The following is a 20,678-nucleotide window of genomic DNA, read 5'->3' as shown; positions in this document are numbered from 1 at the left end:
ACATTAGTACAAGGCGTGAGTGCGTGTTTTTTTTTTTTGTTTCTATTGTTAATTCATTAAATATACTCGCTTTAAAATGGATAAATATTACTTTTATTAAGTTTTATGTTTTCTATCACATAAATATCATTTCTATTTAAGTAAGCCCATAAGTCTTTAAGTATATATACAATACAGGTATACAATAACTACCTAGAGTCCAACAGCGCTAACTTTGCACCCTACCACTGATGTCTTCTTAGATGAATCGGGTGCGGGTCTAAGATACGTTTCCGCAGTGGCGGATTTACAAATTTGCCGCCCGTAGGCCATTCAATTTTTGCCGCCCCTACTGACTTCTGATATTCAATGCGTTATTTTAATCCCGTTATTACTATGATTGTGAACTTAATGATATTTCTATGTCTATCTGTCACCAACTTCAAATGTTTCATCAAATCTTTTTTTAAGTTCCGTACCTTAAAAGGAAAAAAGGAACCCTTATAGGATCACTTTGTTGTCTGTCTATATGTCTGTCTGTCACCACCCTTTTTCTCAGAAACGGGTAAAAATATCAAGCTGACATTTCGCAAAGATATACAAGGTGGGCCAAAAGTAATCACCCTATTGGAAGTTGCTCTCATTTAATACGCCAATTTCAAATTTGTTTTGTTGATATTGGTGGACCAGACAAATGCAGAATACAAGTTGAGAAGCCATGGAGTGATATACTTCCCAAGAACGCCAAATAATTGTGTATTTTCAGTTTTCGGGTCGCCTTTCTTTTCGTTTTATCTGTCATTTTTCCCTGCAATATCGCCCGATTTAACCGTCTCAGACCGTTTTTGTGGGTGTTTTTTGAAGGCCCGTGTTTATGTGAATAAGCCCGTGGAAGCCCTTAATTCAACACGAGTGCGAGAATCTCGCTGAATTGATGAGAAATGCCATAAAAGGAGCCCGTATCATCTTCTAGACTTTACTAATAAAATTTTAAAGGTTTAAAATTTTATTTTTTTTTCTAAATGAAAAACTTTGATTCTTTTTTTTTTAGTAGGTAACTATATTTATTTAAACTTTAAATAAACATTAAAAATAATAAATAAACTTTAAAAAAAAATAAGTTTAAATAAACATAGTTACCTACTAAAAAAAAATAATCAAAGTTTATCATTTAGAAAAAAAAATAGGGCCAATCAACATAGGATGACTTCTTTTGATCCACCTTGTACAAATGTACGGCCTCGACAAACTGGTACTTACAATAAAATATGGAAAAAAAATATTTTTTGGTTACCTTTTATACATGTCATGTAAAATGGTGATGTTTTTTTTCGTTGGTGTAAGGTATTGTATTGGTGTTTCAAAAATATCAAAGGTCTTCTCAAACCATTTTTTTATTCAGTGACTGGTTTACGAAATATTAAGCTTCAAACTGCGAATTCTTGGTAGACTCAAGTGACTGTTTGGTTGGTCCAAAAATATCACTGATGTAAGTATTTAGTACATATGACAAAATTCCACACAACTACCATTACAGCCGTTTCCAGTTTCTCCAAATTCGAAAGTATTCCCGCCGCTTCTTGTCGCGTTACAGCCGTTACAGGCTTTTCAGTAATAACATCTTTGATTGATTTCAAAGAATAACTGCATGCCTAGAATCTCTTTAACTATTACATGCTTCATTTCTGACTGACCAACGTCTCAAATTCACTCTATTCCGGGTTTTGCCTTTCCCGATTTCACTCATTTATTTAAGCCAGCGTTGTGTCGAGTTTACAAAAAAACCCTGTAGCAGCATGAAAAAGCGACAATCTTGGCTAGTAGCACGGGGCGCATATTTAAGACGTGACGTAAGTTATGCATCGCGCTTACTCACATCGCGCAGCCTCAAGAGCAAGCGCGACGACGTAGAACTTTTGTCACGACTTAAATGCGCTCCGTACTAGCCCTTCTGAGCATGATTCAGCAGCCACAGTTGCCACTAAATTCAAAGAATATAGGACTATAGGTACATACTGGTTATATTACAGTGCGTTTATTTATACATATGTAGATTGTGTACACGTAAATTTATATTTAAAAAGACTGAAAATGAAATGCTAAATTTGCCGCCCCTCTAAATCTGCCGCCCTAGGCACTGGCCTTTTTGGCCTATTGGTAAATCCGCCACTGCGTTTCCGCGATATTATACGATATTCTATATATGCATTGAAACTCGATTAAAATATATTTTTATTATGTCTTTGAGTTTTAGTAGCACTATTTTGAAATGTGTTACTTCAATCGCCGTAAATATAACGTAAAACACCAAAACAATCAAAATTAATCAAGAATTTGGATTCATTGTTTTTAAGGGTCGGCAATAGGCAATCGAGGGTTGGCATTGTCATAGAATTATGTAGTAAATGATGCTCTACAGCCTTGAAAAAAATCACACAGGTAGCCGAAGAGTCTAGCTAGGTGCTGAATCATTCGAATTTAAGTAAATGCTTATGGATAACTGTAAATTAATTACGAAAAACCAGTAAATCACACTCCCGTATTGTAACAACTGTGTCGTAATTATCAAGAATTTTCATATGATTCTTATCAAATTATAAAGATAAATGCTTGGACTAGGCGCTAAATACCTTGTTTTTTAATAAACACACACCTATTTTGTGTAAATTAATCCCAAACTTGAGCAATTTTTTTCCCTCAAATCTTCATACAAATATCTATGGCGGCTTTCTGTGTTATAAAATCATAAACACAAGCGACGTTTGACTCAGTCGGCCGGTGGCCTCCAAAGAAGGGTCACGTCGGTTTAGGCGGCACTGACAGCTCGCGATCTAATTGTGTACAGACACAAAATCACTGCACATTGGTTGTCATTGCACTTTTTCAACTTTTATGACACCAACATAATTTGATTTGAAATTGAGGAAGCATAATTCTTATACTATATTCAATAAATTAAATGATAATGTTTTTTATTAGTTAAGTCCATGGTACTTCTTGATTAAATTATAATTATTAATGCCTAACTAAAACTAACTAATATAAAATTAAAATTAAACTAAAAAGAAGATGCTGGCCAGATCGCTGCCACTGTCGGGTAGGGTACCCAAGACGCTGGCCGCGTTACCCCGCTATATAGCGATGCTTAGCCTTTGTGATAGGTAAGTGCCAGCCCTAGGGTCCCTTGAGACTTCTATTAGTCTGCTGCTGAGGTCTTTAAAAAGCTGACGTGCCTCCGGTCCCCACGGCCCTGGGATGAGGAGCAGGAATATAGTGAATGGATCTAAGTGATGACAATACGTAGGAAGATTAGGTTAGGATTCAAAAACACAGTCTCATGGTGCTGGTTGAGGCATGGTCTCGTGAGGATCTGATGAGGGCAGTAACACGGAGGTGACTGTATTTTATTTCAAAGATTTGATAGCTAAAAGCATCGAGTTTGGGCTATTAAGTATGTTTTTCAGAGAGAGAGAAAGAGATTTTATTTTTCCTCTGGATGTGTTAGGTTTACTGGGTTTACTAAGTTCATTCTGTTATTGGCATCAAGTTGTTATGTGTTCATAAGTAATAATTATTTATATTTTTTATTATTATATTTATTTTAACAAAATGCTGTTGGTTCTCCACGAAAATGTAAAAATAAAAATAAATTCGTAACGTAAAATTGTCAATGACGGAATTTCTTCTATAGACAGTAGCCACAAAAAAACAAACGATAAATGGCGTGATTTGAAGATAAAGATACATTTATTCGACACATAGACAGCAACAACAAAAAAAATACAGATTTAAAGAAAAGAAACATATACTTATACAATACAACAAAGAAAAAAAAGGATACACATCAAAATAACTGGAAAAAATATAAGCCCCAATTTACTTGTGTGGGACAGGGAGTACCATAATATTTTTTTTGGGGTACTCCCCATCTATGCGAAATATCAGCTTGATATCTTTACCCGTTTCTGAGAAAAAGGGCGGTGACAGACAGTCAGTCAGACAGACGGACAACAAAGAGATCCTATAACGGTTGCTTTTTTTCTTTTGACGTTCGAAACCCTAAAATTAAGTAAAAATATTATGCTGCTACCAAAAAATGTACTTACAGGTATTGAAAAAGCGGTATATAGTACTAAACAAATTATAAACAAACAAAAAACCCGACTGCACGCTAAAAAGATGAAAACAAGTCCCAATGTTAATGGAAAGTATCGTAGGTTACTTAGAAAACGGCCTTGAGTGGCGGTCAAGTTGGTCCCCGCCTGCGATACTTTCCATTAACATTGGGACTTGTTTTCATGTTTTTAGCGTACAGTCGGGTTTTTCGTTTGTTTATAATTGTATTTTTTTATTTGTAACTTTTTAGTTGTTTTTATTTTATGAAATTTTACGTCAGTAGTTCATGATCATTTTTAATTTCAATAATTTTGGTGTTGTTTTTTAAATACCTTCAAAATGCATATTTTTGTAATGTGAAAATCAAGCCCTTTCATTTGATACCTTACACGGCAAAGTTGAATTTTTATTTTTTCGATCATCACGTTATGTCCTCTAGAGGGCGCTATGTACATTTTAATGGAACGTCACATAGCCTATAACCATTGCGCCATCAATACGCTTCTAATAATACCTCATACATCAAAATCTATCAAGCCGTTTAGGCTACAGGAGGGAACAAAGAAACAGACAAACATACATACATACAATCAAAAAACATTACCCTCCTCCTTCGGCAGTCGGGTAAAAAGGAGTAAGACAGGGGGTCATTCTGAACTTTTGCTCTACGAGTTTTAGAAATTAACAAAAAAAAACCTTTTTCATAGAAACTGTTTAAAATGTACTTAGTATATGGAAGAGCGGGGTATCCTGGCACAGGTACTTTATACTTAAAAGGATACCCCATCAACTATTGTAACTAGTATGTAAGTTTACGAAATAAAATATTTTGAATTTTGAATTTTTTTAGAAACTTTGTTGGACATGTGACTTTTTACCATGGAAAATGAATTTTTTTTCGCGAATTTGCAAATCTCTTAGAACAAAAGTTGTTCAGAATGACCCCTTGAGTCATCCCCTTTTGGCTTAGTATAGCCCTTTTGCGACACATACCCCCTTATTCATAGAAAAGTTACAAAACGTTTTAACTAATAAACTGTTTTGTCCCTCTCTGTCAAAGAACAAATTGTTCCTTGTCGGAGAGGGACAAAACAGTTTATTAGTTAAAACGTTCTGTAACTTCTCTATGAATAAGGGGGTATGTATTTACTTTGCTTTGTCGTCGGGGTTCAGTTGGCTGGAGGATGCCCGAAACTTATTATCTACACTTTAATACTTGTAGTTACCTTTCTACAAGTAAATACCACATTTGTTTGAGAAAGCTAATCGGGTTCCGAGTATAGAGTAAAGTGGCACCCCTATTAATTTCTACTCTTTCCTGGTGCCTACCAGTGTAAGTAAGAATTATACTTACCTACTTACCCTAAAATCACCCAAAATGTACTTGAACATAATTGTCAATAAAGTTGGCGAGTAAAAGTTTATCGACCCACTGTGCAAACTTACATGTGTGCGTGTCACTGCGTGTGCTGTGTGAAGAGCATTGAAAACCCAAACTTGGCGCGGCACGTCACCCTGTACGGGGCCTTAAATATACTCGCTTTAAAATGGATAAATATTACTTTTATTAAGTTTTATGTTTTCTATCACATAAATATCATTTCTATTTAAGTAAGCCCATAAGTCTTTAAGGCCATTAATAAATATGTAGTCTTAAAAATTCCAGTTCCTGGATAAATATTAATTAAATATATCAGTGATCTAGTACTTCATTTATACAATTTCAGAATATTCTATATAATTATAATCAACTAAATATTCTATCACAATACATTCAGCTTTCACTCGTTAACTTTGGTATAAAGAATTTTCAAATGACACTGGTAAACTTAAAAATATAGTAGGTACCTACATTTTGTAGCGTTTATATTTACCCATGATATTTTCTGACATTGTAATAGGTAAAAAAGCACCCAGGTACATAAAATCTCTAATTTTGGAATGCTAGCAAGATCACATACGTGCATTTAGCCAATAAGACCGTGCTCCTTAGGTTGTAATAATTCTTCCACAAACTCCTTCACCATTATCTGCAAATCCTTTTTAATCTGTTCCTGTTCCCTGAAAAAGAAACATTCATCGATTAGAAAATAACAATTTGATAATAAGCTATAAACAATGAATCGTTACTGGATCATTTCAATACAGACTCGCCATTAGGTATACATAATAGATAACAAGACTGACCAAAATATTGTAAGTAATAATAATACCTATTACTATTATGAATAACGCATAGATATCTGCAGTTCGTTGACGGTATGAGTGTGCTTGGCGGCCGAAATACTTTTTATGATTATCAGTCTGTATGAACTCGATTAGCTGCTCTCGAGTGTACTCTGGCTGCTAATGGACTGTAGTTACCTACCTCACCCAACTTCAACTAGCTATAAGTTAATCAATTGTTTGTGATTATTGTCGGCACTATAGGTCTATAATAATACCACTATATATGTGTAAAATTTATTGTAAATGACTGTTTGTTGCCAAAATATAAATAAATAAAATAAATAAATATCACTAGATTTCAGATGCTATCGGAAGAGGGGATGAGTTGCGCATAAGCCACAAAATAGGGGTTACAAATACAAACTTCAGACAGGGTAGCACGGCATCTTTATCAACAGAACTTTTATACCCCCATGTACTACAGGGACATCTAGCGGCGAAGTAGAGAACTATATCAACTGTTGCGTGGTGGTGTTGGTGACGAGCTCGGTGTAGTACTTGATCTTGGGCTCTGGGGGTTACTCTATATGATGAAAAACAAAATTTCGCTGCGCTGCTGCGCGTGCTACGACTCGATCTCGTTGTATTAAACGTCCTGATTGCACGACAGCTGTCGTCCGAGCGTTTTTCGTCAGTATAAAGTAACCCTCCTGTGCCGCTACATCACAGTGACATCTAGTGGCGGTGGCGTGTACTCACTGCTGCGTGGTGGTGTTGGTGACGAGCTCCGTGTAGTACTTGACCTTGGGCTCAGTGCCGCTGGTGCGCACGGTGACGCTGAGCCCGCTGCTGCAGCGGAACATCACCATCTCGCCGCCCGTGTACTCCTGGTCCAGGCCCGTGCCTATTGCCGCTAGGGGGAATAAAGATAAAATTTAAATTTACGACCTTTACTAGCGTACCTATAGCTATTAGGTACACTAAAGGATTAAATAATTCGTAAGGCGCTTTTAAAGTTTATGTAAAAACTAGCTGTTCCTCGCGCTTTGCTTCGCCTTAAAGTTTTCCCGTGGGAATTCCGGGATAAAAAGTAGCCGTATGTATACCAAATTTCATTCAAATCCGTTCAGTAGTTTTGGCGTGAAAGAGTAATAGACAGACAGACAGACACAGTTACTTTCGCATTTATAATATTAGTGAGGATTGGTAGCCAGTCTGTCATATCTGTTGAAGAATGCTGATAATGAAACAATTGGAGTAAAAAGTTCTCGTTTCCTAACTGTCAAACGTAGCGTGGCGCGCCATCTAGCCCAGGGCTTATTGAAATTTCATCATTAACTAAGTATGTACTTAGGTATATTTTAACACTTACTTAGTCCATGTTCGTCTCCGTTGGGCGTGTCTGGTATCTTGACGCCGGCGGCCAGGTCGTTGATAGATACGATCTCACACGCGCCTACTTTGCGGGGGTACTGGAAGCAATACGAGTATCAAATCATTTATTATACAAGTTCGGTAATAGGGTATACAAGATAGATAGATAGATAGAATATTCTTTATTTGTACACAAGAATAGATTATACAAAGCTTAAATATAAACACATAGGTACAAAAAAGGCGGTCTTATCACTAAAAGCGATTTTTTCAAGACAACCTTTAGGTGGAAGAATATTTATGTTCAGATAGGGTCAAGTGTACTAAAGAATTTATACAATTAGCTAACTGCCTTAAAAATCATATCTCGATTGAACGTAAACGGCTTCGGCGGCGGTACGGTAACATAATCCAAAAATCTCTGTGTGTGTTCCAAAAAAATAATGATATTCGCAGCCAAAATCAATCAATTTATTACGAAACTCGACCCAGGCATTTTTTTGCTCTAAAAATATAGGTACGGTACGTAATAATCGCGTAGATACATACAGTTCAAACTGAGAACCTCGTTTTTGAAGCCGATTAAAAACCTATATAACTCACCGTGCCAGTCCCCTTATAATTCCGTATGCCCCTGAATATCTTCTGTATGGTGGCGGGCTCGTGGCACAGGTAGTACGAGTTGTGCGACGTGTGGAAGCCGTACTCCGAGTATAGGGCTTGCAGCTGGTCCGCTAGGGAAGAGTTGTTGGAGTAGAGTTGCGACGCTAGTGATGCCACCTGCGGAAATGGAACATTTTTATACGCTGTACACTTTCTGTAAAATTTTCATGAATACGTAACTACCTGAATGTCTGACTCATGCGACAGCCGTGATGCTGTTATGCTATAACAGGTCAAAGTTCCAGGCCAGACTCACCTGGTTCTCGTTTCGGATGGTCATTAGATATACTCAATAATACTCATAGCATTTATCTCTAAATAGACTTTGCGCCCTAATAAAACCTGGCTACACGGGTTTGTTACCGACGTCGATAAACTAGTTTAATTCGAGTTCCACGAATCACAGCGCCGTATTTATGGCAAATCGGACGGAACATAGTGACGTTAATCTACGTCGATAACGAACCCGTGTAGCGGCAGCTGGTATGTGTATACCTGCACGGCGGCGGACACACCGTCCTTGTCGGGCACGCGGGGGCTGCACATGTAGCCGATGGCTTCTTCGAACGCGAATAGAGGCACCTTGCCTTCCCGAGCGAGGATCAGCGTCGTGTTACCTGAAAGAGTTTTTTTTATTGCTGATTCTATAGGTAGTTTTATTGACAGTGGGCCGGCCATATATGACCAAAAAGCGAGGACCGGTGGGGTAAACTTTCTCGAGCGGAATCGAACTGGAAGGGTAATGTGGTAATCCTTCCGTTCCGGCTCGCTGGACACTCTTAGGCAAGTAGACGGATGAGGAAGGCAGAGGACAGTGTGTTGTGAGGCTTCTCCCCCAGCAGTAAATAATTACGGGCTGATGATGATGTTATTGGTAGAGGTTTAGAGGACAGTCACAGTGACAATCCCTAGTCTATAGCTATATAATAGTGTTTTGTCACCTACACGCTAAATAATTTTACAAAGTAAACCCTGAGTTACTTATCTCTGCGTTGATATTTTTAACCCTGTGTTCCACGCAAGCGAGCCTAAAAAGTGTAATGATATAAACTCACCCATCCACTTGAATCCGGTGAGCGTCTCGACGAACTGGCAGCCGTCCTTTTGCGCGATGGAGCGCAGCATCTTGGAGCTCACCACGCTCGCGATCAGGTGCACGGAGGACAGAGACGCACTGCAGGTTAAACGACAGAACGGTTAATCTTCTATATTTAAGCGAAAGGCCACGTATACACTGACTCATCACGAAATCTCAGAAACTACAAGTGCTAAGAATCTGAAATTTTGTATTGGGGTTCCTTTTAAGACTTAAGTGCATATAATAAACCAATAAATGTTATAATACCGTTCTTTCCCATCCTCGATCTTGGCGTTCCGTCGGTACTGCTGCAGCAGCCACCAGCCCAGCAGCGAGCCCATCTCGTTGCCAGAGAATATCTTCCACTTTTTTGCGCTGGGGAGTGGGGAAAAAACTATAAATAACGTATAAATGTATGGTCCGGCAATGAGTCCGACTGATAGCTTGTGTCAGATATTGTTTCTCAACAGATAAAAATCTTGAATCACATTTCACAATCTATTCAACTCTCTCAGCACAAGCTTGCTTGTGTTGGGGTCCACCAATCCGCACTAGGCCAGCGTGGTGGACTAGAACTTAAACCCTTCCTTTATTGGAAGGAGACCCGTGCCCCAGCAGTGGGGACGTGATGGGTCGTGGTGGAGTGACCCTGGCCGCTATGTCTGATACCCATACTTCAGGCTCTGCCTAGTTTGGGGTCGGATGGCCGTGTGTGAGATGTCCCCACATCTTTATATATAAAAATTAATTGCTGTTCGTTAGTCTCGCTAAAACTCGAGAACGGCGAACCCTGGCGAATAGCTGTCTACGAAACAGCTGCTTAGTTTTAAATATTTTTTATTGATTAAATACTAGTAAATTAGCTTAAAATTAGTGTAATTGTATAAATGAATTTAAAATAAGTGTGTAACAAGTGAAGTTTGAGCCTCAAGACAAGTTTTTAACCAAATTGATGAGGTTGAAATTGGAACCACCTATAACCTGTCAAACTTCAAATTTCCAACGAATTATCAGGCGAGTATTGTGTAAAATTATCTAGTTTTCCCTCCCTTTAGCCTTTATACTTAGTTTAAATTAAGATATTCTAACTTTCTTTGCCGTTTTACTTTCCTTTTCTTTCTAATAAGTAGGTATTTAACTTAGTTTTTTAGTTATTTTTATTTCTCATCTCAATCTCATCTTTACTATTTAAAACCTAGTAACTTAGTTTATCCTAAACTAAACTGTAGTCTCCCTGTCCCGTCTCATTGTTTAATTTCAAATTTTACCACAATACATAGGATCAAATTGTTCAAACAACATTTTATAAGTTAATTTTTTATTTAGGAATATTTCTTTCTAACATTACCTGCTCCCCATCCCTGTAGTCTAGTAGGTAGTCCTGGTTTAGGAGTTTAGGAATAGGGAATTAAATCCTTCTATGACTTGTGTGCTCGGTTCACTTGACTTATATGTGGAAGTGAATTTGAATGCCTGTACTTGTTACATAGATAACTAACAAAACATCCTTTTATTAGACTAGTCAACAAATAACTAAATTAGGTATTTTTAGCTTACTCAAAGTATTATATTATTATTTAGAAAATAATAACAATTCATTAGTGAAAATCAGTTACAATTTGAATTCTACTACTACCAAATTGCTTATAAATTATCAGTAACTTCATGAATAAACATTTGTTACAAGGTTACTGTAACATTTGTTCTGTAACTAAAACCCTGAAAAATAAGCCCTATCTGGTGCTCTGACTATTCACCCCATATCCTATACCGATATACTACCGTAGCACCCCGTGTTTTTTCAGACAAAACCAAGATGATGTCCCGAAGCAAGGCACATACCCGTGACCTGGAACTCCGGCTGAGGACAGCCCTGGAGGACCTCAAAGCATCCCGTGAACTGACCGACCAACTCATGAAGGAACGGGATGAAAATGAAATGGAATTTGAGTGCATATTAAAAAAGAACACAGTGCTAAAAAACCAATTAGTAGAACAGGATATCCAGTACCAAGATCTGCAAGGCAAGTGTGATGAGCTCAATGGTCTACTGAGGTCATACCAGCAGTGCCAGAACATCCATGAAGCTACTCTGTCGCAAATCCACAGCCTGGAACAACAGCTGGCAAGAGGCCAACGGAGAGCTCCAAAGACGGAATGAAGAGCAAGAGCGGGATGAAAATGATAAAACCATCGCTTTGTATGAGGAACTGATCAACTCACAATGTAAAGCAGTACCTAACATAGACCTCACTACACCTTGCAAAGAACCCTGCGAACACAAAGTGACACCCAAGATTATCGGTGCGAATAAACTGAAAAAATACTGTAAAATCAACAGATCTATAAAGAGATGTCAACATACTTTGAGAAAGTTACAAAAACCAATGAAATCTATAAAAGAAGAAAATGTTAGACTTGGACTACTGGTCCATAAGTATGAGAAGGATATTTTAGTCCATAGGCAGGACCTTTCGGAATGCAACAGCTACTACGAGATGAACATGGCAATGTTGCAGCGCAGACTGGTCAACTTAGAGTCTGCCCTAAATAGTACCCGTACGCCATACTCTGGGGATAAAACCACCAGTCCCCAGATGTCGGCACCTCTTTCGGGGTTCAACCAGAGTGCTTCACCTGAACAGCACCAGCAGCCAGCAGACAGTGTCCTACCAACTGACACTCAGCTACATCAGCTGCCATCTGCCTGCCCCCCTGATGAGATTCAGCCACCTACTACAACCTGCAACAACGAGCCCGCCGTCGCGACGAGTAGTGTCCTACTAACTGACACTCAGCTGCCACCAGCCTGCACTCTTCATGTGAACGAGCCAGCTAGTACAGCCTGCAACGACGAGCCAGCTACTACAGTCTGCAACGACGAGCCAGCCGTCCCGACGAGCAGCCCGTCACCGTGCGACCGGTCCGAGATTACCCTGTCTTCAACACCGAGTACCTGCCTGCTTCGAGAAGCTCCATATGAGACAATTGTCTTCTCAGATAAGCTAGGTAGCAAAATGGGTCACATGTTAAATGACTATCTTAAACAAAAAGTCATTAATATATGTATGCCAGGGGCTTCTTATAACCAAATTGTAGATAGAATTTTGTCAGGACAATACAGTGCAAACACTACATTAGTATTGTTAATTGGAAACAGCTTAGATGTGACAGAAAATGACTTAATAAGATGCTATGACGCCCTTTCTACCATGGAAATCAAGAAAACGATAATCTGTGCTTTTCCCTATTCCGCTTCACGGTCTCATAAGCAGAACACTCAGATACATGAGTTAAATATGTTGATATTTAACATGACATTTGGTCATAGGGAACAGATGATGTATTTCGATACAAATAAATTTATTCACAATTTTATTTTGACCAAGAGTACATTATTTGTACCTAAGTTTTATAAGCGACAGATAGCTAAATTGTTAGCTTACAATATTTATGACCCTGTTATAAGTAGTATAACAGAAGTAGGACCAACTGATACGATAGTTAGTAGTATTACTAATGTAAATTTAAACTGCCATGCACGACAAGAGATGAGCAACTGAGAGTTGTACACCAGAACATTCAGGGGCTTTCTCGCAAACTTCTAATGCTAGAGTTATTTTTAGAACAATACGACATAGACATAATTTGTATTACTGAGCATCACCTTAAAAATGATGAAATGAATTTTAATGTAAAAAATTACAATGTTATTAGCTCATTTAATAGGAAATCGTTAGACAAAGGAGGATCATTAATATTTGTAAAGAAAAATTTAAAATGTAAGGATAGGAAAGATATTGTAAAATTATCGGTCGAAAGAATAGCTGAACTAGCTTGTGTTGAGATGGACAAGTATATAATTTTAAGCGTGTACAGGCCCCCCTCTTCTGACTATAAATCAGATTATATAAATAGAAAGATTAAAAACTCTAATAACAAGATTAAAACCGTATGGAATATCATTAATACTGAAACCGGGAAGAATAAACCACGTGATTTAAATTTTGAACTTAAAATTAATGATAAAATTGTTTCATCTAGTGAAGAAGTGGCTTCCGTCTTTGAAGATTTTTTCCGTAGTATACCGATAGCTACAACTGAGAACCTTGATTCATCTTGCGCTGAAGCTGAACGTTTGCTAAGAGGGAATGCACCGCCTTGCGATCTCGACTTTCAATTTCATGGTATAAATACACAGACCATAATTACCACTTATAAAGAATTAAATTTAAAAATGACAGAAGATTTATGGGGCATGTCCGTTAAAGTTATTAGTCATGTTATTGATATCCTAGCACCCCACTTGGCTAATCTTTTTAACAGATGCATTGAGGTCGGTGTATTCCCCGATTTGATGAAACTTAGTAAACTAATACCGCTTTTTAAATCTGGTGAGAAAAATGATCCCAATAATTTTAGGCCTGTATCAGTTTTGCCAGTACTGAATAAAATATTTGAAAAAATTATGCTGCATCAAATGCTTTCGCACTTTAATATTCACGGCCTTCTCCATAACCAACAGTTCGGTTTCACCAAAGGTCGATCTACAACTGACGCTGGTGTCGCGTTGGTCAAACACATATTTAGTGCTTGGGAGGAACGTCTTGATGCTGTGGGTGTATTTTGTGATCTATCGAAAGCATTTGATTGTGTGGATCATGCCACTCTACTTATGAAACTTAAATATTATGGGCTAACTGGCAAAGCTCTTACATTATTGGAATCATACTTGAGCAACAGAACTCAACTAGTTGACATAAATGGAGTGCGTTCGGCTGGCTGTCCTGTCAGTATGGGTGTTCCCCAAGGCTCGATTTTAGGACCATTCTTGTTTCTTGTATATGTTAACGATTTACCGTTTTTGGTAGATAAATTATGTGAGATAGTACTGTTTGCTGATGATACTTCACTTATATTTAAGTTGAAGCGACAAGAAGTCAATTTTGACAATGCAAACAGTACTCTTTCCATAGTTGCTAATTGGTTCACTGTAAATAATTTAGCTCTTAACTCCAAGAAAACAAAATGTATTAAATTCACTTTGCCTAATGTAAGACAAGTAGAGACATATTTGACATTGAACAACGATAAGCTAGAGTTAGTAAATGAAACGGTATTCCTGGGTTTTACAATTGACTCAAAGTTGCAATGGGGACCCCATATTGAGAGGATAGCCGGTAGATTGAGTTCTGCAGCTTATGCGGTTAGAACCATTAGACAGTTAACAGATGTAGATACAGCCAGGCTTGTGTATTTTAGTTATTTTCATAGTGTTATGTCTTACGGAATTCTATTGTGGGGACGAGCGGCTGACATTAATCAAATCTTTGTTCTGCAAAAACGAGCAATTCGAGCCATATATGTATTAGGGTCTAGAATTTCATTAAGAGATACGTTTAAGGAAATAGGTATACTAACTGTTCCATGCCAATATATCTATGAAAATATTATGTATGTTCGTAAAAACTTAAATTCATTTAGTAAAGTAGGAGCCACTCACGGTATTGAGACCAGAAACAAAAATAAGTTGCTTTTCCCCACACTCAGACTTTCGAAAACAAACACATCATTCATGGGGAACCGTATACATTTTTATAATAAATTATCAAATGAAGCAATAAACCTTACTGAGCAAAAATTTAAGAATTATGTTAAAGCTACATTATGTAGTAAAGCTTACTATAGTATAAATGATTATTTAAACGACAAAAACGCGTGGTCTTGTCCACCTCAGCTAAGGCTATTGAAAAAATGAAATGGATATAGGTACTTAAGTAAAATTGTAGGTACTAGATATAAGTAAAAATTGTAATAGATTATAAGGAAAAAGTTGAAAAGATGCTCGAGGAGTTTCTTTCGCCATTTCTTTCCTTCTCAATGACGGGGCCTTTGTGAAATGGTGGTAGATGACTATCGACAAATAATTGTAAAATTTTACGTCGATTAAACCATTTGAATTTGAATTGAATTACGGCTGAACTGATTGAGGTAATTTTGGTCTTGAAATATTCGTGGAGTTCCAGGGGTAGTGTAGGGTAGTGTAGGGTAGGGTAAGAGGCGGTATGAAGTTCGCCGGGTCAGCTAGTATTATTATAATATTATATTATATGATACACATACCTGTGGTCGAACTCGGCCACGGCCAGCCTGTCGGCGTCGGGGTCGTTGACCAGCACGAGCCGCGCGCCCTCGCGCTCCGCCAGGTCGCAGCTGAGGCTGAGGAACATAACACAATGTGGGATATAGGGAACAGTTTGTAAGTATGACGTAGGTACTGGAGTCGAATTTTGACGGTGTACAGAAAGACTGGAAGTCCAGAGTGGACGCTAGCGAAAGAGTCTAGCGGTAGCAATATACTCAGTGGCACAACACAACGCAATCATGCAATATAAAGCTGGGTACAAATTCGTTTAAAAAAACGGCCCTGTAGCGGAGCTGTATTGCTTTCAATTCTAAGCGTTGACTTTCGAAGTTGTATATGGTGCATAAGCAATATGCGGAGCTATCCGCCTTTAAAAAGTACCTATAGTTTTTTTTATAAATATAACTCCATACCTGAGGCATTCTGTCTCCTCGGGGTTTGGAAACTTGACGGTTGGGAACTCGGGGTCCGGGTCCTGTTGTTCCTTCGTACTTATTGGCGCCTGTAGACAACAATACAAGAAAACATATATTATGTATAATAAACTAGTGTTAATACTTAATACCTACTAACAATAGTTTCAATCTGAACAAACAACACGTGTTTCTTACATGAGTGTGAACTGGACATTTCATTATAAGATCTTATGCAATGCGACACTGCCTATTTACCGAACAAACAGTACTTTGCTTTATTGACTGATTTGCATTGTTGACCGTGACATCTATACGTTAGTTACCTTCAGTTTTGCAGCTTTAAACGCGTCCAATATGTACTTATATCCGACGCCATGCATCGCGCTGTAAACGATCTTGATACCAGCTGACTCATTCTTCTTTAAAATGTCCTCATGCAGACTTTCAAAGATGTATTGGTTGTACTTTGTACTGACATCCTGGTGGCAATCTTTTACTAACTCGTTGGATCTGATGTTTTTAATATCCCAGTATTCTTCTGGTATCCTGGAAGTGCAAAATGAATGATATAGTGATAGTGCAGCCATAGCAACTTCGAGATAAACAAGCGTAAGAGCGGGAAAGGCCCATAATTTATGTAGTTGACTCCGCCTGCCGTTGTTAATTGGTTGATTTCCTAGGGTTCCTAAATTGACAGAGACAGTGCTATTATATGTATAGCTTACTGCTAGACCTTCTAGCTCTTAGCTCATACGAAGAACGTTCATATTTACTTATTACATTACATACACTTCCTGTGGGTTGACTGGTAGAAAATGCTTTTAGCATTAAGTCCACACTTTGTAAACTTATTTATATATTTGTGCAATGAAAGAATAATTTAATTTTAATTTGTGAGATTAAATAATAATAATTTCCGATTGCACTTTAACAAACTTACTCCAAATTCTGCACGATCTCCTGCAGTATATTAGTATCATGTGGATAGATGATCTGCGTGCCGTTCCCCCAGTACACCTTGTACCCGTTGTCTTCCTTAGGGTTATGAGATGCGGTCACCATCACGCCGCCCGCACACTCATAGAGAATAGTGGCGAAGGACACCAGCGGCGTGGGGCACACGGCCGAGAACAGGTGCACTGGGATCGAGTTTGAGATGAACACCTTCGCTGTCAGCTCTGCAAACCTGTGGGAGATGAGAGCTTATTTATTGGGATATTTGTATTGCTGTCGTTTTATTATTCTTATATTGATAAGAATGCTGTAAGGAAGGAGGGTGGAGCTATGAAATATTGTTGATTCCATCAATTATCTACCCAGGCTTAGCAACAATCTAATGTTACTTAAATTTGGCTCAAATGTTATTTAAGATCCGGTTTTTTATCATAATCCCTTCAACCAAATATCTATCCCTGTAGATAATCGAACCATTAAACTACAGGGGCCCTATCGCGAAGTCAAAACAAAACTTAAATTCCAAACATTACGAGTATGCCAGCTGTAGGCATCTTTCTATTCAGGAAAATCCACATAAACCAATTAATATAATTGCAATATTGGCGCCGAAAGGAGTGACTAATAAAACAAGTTCATCTTTGAGCTATAACATGATGAAATAGTTTGTTATATCAAACATAACAACTTCGATACGATAAGTTGCCAGGGGGTTAAGTTTAGATAACAAAGTTATTGTTTCCAGTTAAGATAAGGTCTAGTATTTTTTCCAACAAGTCAGTTTATAAATTTATGTAAGTATATAGATGTTTATGCTATAAAAATAGCATTGCAATTGGATACAGTTCACACTTTAATGTGCATACTCTAAAATATTTTGTTCAGTATAGTAGAGAATGAAGGGAGACCTCTGCAAAACTACGATCTCTCACCTCTCACTGTTGTATCTTCCGTCATATCCTACAACAAAACCATTGCGGAGCTGGCCTTGGTTGCACACCTTCTTGAGATACGAGCAGAGACCCTGTACAGAAAACATGTAATATTACTATTAACATATTTATATTATACACACTGTACCACCTATGTACATAACTATTATTATGTGCATATAGTAGCTATACAATCAAAAGATAATGCTAAACAAAAAAAACTATTTACCTACTTTGCTAACATTTTTTTGTTCCACATAGATCTTCATTTACTTTTTAAAATAGTTCTAGCTAAAACCATTTTCTTGCTATGGTATGAGTACCTAATATATTCTTCAGACATCAAAAAAATTCTGAGAATGGTGTCTGATTGCTACAATTAAAGATAATTGCTGGCTATTGACATCATTTATCTTCCATACATTCACAGCACTTAATCAATAGAATCTTCCCAATATCAATAGAATCCCTAACTGAAAAAAGGGGTGTTATGAGTTTGAATTATGCATCTTCAGTAGTTAAAAAATAATTAAAAGTTACTTTTTATTTCTATATTACTTAATCTTGACGACCGAATGGCGCAGTGGTTAGTGACCCTGACTACTGAGCCGAAGGTCCCGGGTTCGATTCCCGGCTGGGGCAGATATTTGTTTAAAGACAGATATTTGTACTCGGGTCTTGGGTGTTGATATTTATATTTAGTATCTATCTATCTATGTATTTGTGTAGATATATCAGCTGTCCGACACCCATAACACAGGTTCTGCCTAGCTTGGGGTCGGATGGCCGTGTGTGAGATGTCCCCACATATTTATTTATTTATTTATTATTTATTTAATTGCATTAATTAACTTATTATATAGTTATTATAGTACCTAACACATAATATTATAATGAATACTGTGAAGCAGAATTATTGTTAAAAAGGGGACTTATTCAAATTTAAATCAACCTTGAATATGAGGAGATTATCAGACCTAAATGTACTTGGCCCTGTTGCCTAGAAGTCTATTCATACTTCCTGTTGAATGCTAGAGGCATACAAACCTGTGCTGTTTGTAGGACCACCACATCATTCATGCACTTGAACCCGGCTGCCATCTTGCCACGCAGGCCAGCGGTGCCAAACTTCTGTCTGCTCAGCATTGTCTGCTTCAACTTCTCCCATCTCACATTCTTTATGTCATCTTCTACTTCCTTCCTGGTTTCCGGATTCTAAAAGTAATATCAGGTGCTCAGGGCTTTTATCTTTAAGTTCATTATCTTTATTCACAATTTATTACAAGTCCCTACCAATTTAAATGAATTTAAAGTTTCTAAATTCTAATATAAGTAACTATGCCATATTTGCCTCAAATTACTTTAAAATTCATTCCAGTTCAACCTCAGTTTACCCATTAAAAATATAAGAAGTAAGGAAAGAGAATAGTATTTACCTTATCAAGTTTTAACCAATGATTTACAGCTGAATCCAATAGTTTATCGCCACTGCTACACACCACAGTCATTTTAAACTAAATAAAATATCCGCCGCTATCAAGAAGTATATTAATTAATAATAATAGTTAGTAGTATTACTGTATGGATTTGTAAGGTGCCTAATAGAAGCTAAAGCTGCTAAATTAATTAATTTTATTAAAAATACGACGACACAACCACAGCGGCCAAAGCAAAGCAAGAAATTAACTAGGGATGTGCTAAGACGAATATTTTTTATGCCAATACTATCTATTATTCGAGTACGATAAACTGATAAATGGATATACACACATTGTATATTCATTTATATTCTAAGATGATTATTGGTGAAATGGATATAAATATAAATCAATATTATGAATAGGTTAGAATTAGGTAAGTATTATCGTACTCCTAACCTCTGCCTGCCTTTTCGATTAAATTATATTTACCTAGTTATTTTGTAAGTCATCTGATAAACAAATGATTACAGAAATATACCTTTACCTACCTGCGTAGGCAGGCAGTTTTTAATAAATATAAAAGAGCCATAAGCATATAAAGAGCATAAGTCTATTATACCTTATTCACATACGTCCTTTGATAGTCAGTAATTAAAAACGAATCAGACTAGATCTTCACACCACAATAACGTGTTTAAAAGAGCAGTGGTAGCTCAGTCGGGTAAGCGCCCGCTACTCACGCAAGAGATGCGGGTTCGAATCCCAGCGGTGACATATACCAATGAGTTCTTTTAACTTTAGTGCAATGTATACCATCGCTCTTACACTACCTTACGAAGGAAAACATCGTGAGGAAACCTGCATATCTAGATTTAGCAACATATATATCTAGATATATGAACCCACCAACCCGTATTGGACCAGCGTGGTGGGAAATAGTCCAAGCTTAGGAAGGCAGTTTAGACCTTGGGGATATATGCACAAAGGTTCCACTCGAGAGAGCCAGCTGCAGGTACTTACACCCCCACAGAGAATAGAATAGAATAGAACGTGTTTAAAATTATTAATACCAAACAGTAACCAACCTTATTTTCAACGTTCGAAGTCCAATAATACTTATTCGAATGGAAACCAAATAAAAGTAAAATAATCGACATGTCCCATCACTAACGAGGTACCTACAAAACATAAACTGTCATTCTGTCAGTCAATGTCCAGAGTACAAATCACAGAACCGATATTATATAACGGCATAACTCAGAATAATAACGACCTTGTTGTCATAAACTCAAAATAGAAGTTTGCACCTTCTCCATAATTTCAACATAATAATAATAGGCACTGCACTAGCCAGAGAAGTACTTTCTATTATGTTCCTTGGTGTAGCCAAAATCCAAAAGAAGAGGTTGTTATTATTATTTTGAGGATGCG

General features: G+C 37.4%; 1 protein-coding gene across 1 annotated transcript; it reads right to left on the bottom strand.

The window, feature by feature from the left end:
- Positions 1-5,779: 5,779 nt before the first annotated feature.
- On the bottom strand, positions 5,780-19,517 carry LOC105390077 (phosphopentomutase). Its single transcript, XM_048624556.1, has 14 exons — positions 19,263-19,517; positions 18,874-19,041; positions 17,827-17,918; positions 16,881-17,126; positions 16,264-16,486; positions 15,938-16,026; positions 15,503-15,598; positions 9,647-9,754; positions 9,357-9,475; positions 8,797-8,918; positions 8,242-8,418; positions 7,637-7,736; positions 7,024-7,177; positions 5,780-6,156 (listed from the first exon to the last, which is right to left on the bottom strand). Exons 1-14 carry the CDS (start codon positions 19,332-19,334, stop codon positions 6,063-6,065), a joined length of 1,860 nt encoding a protein of 619 aa, XP_048480513.1. The 5' UTR covers positions 19,335-19,517; the 3' UTR covers positions 5,780-6,062.
- Between the last annotated feature and the right edge of the window lie 1,161 nt (positions 19,518-20,678).

Source organism: Plutella xylostella, chromosome 12 (genome assembly GCF_932276165.1).
Source record: "Plutella xylostella chromosome 12, ilPluXylo3.1, whole genome shotgun sequence".
NCBI lineage: Eukaryota > Metazoa > Arthropoda > Insecta > Lepidoptera > Plutellidae > Plutella > Plutella xylostella.
The sequence above is the reverse complement of the archived record's forward strand: the minus strand, read 5'-3'. Positions and strand labels throughout refer to the sequence as shown.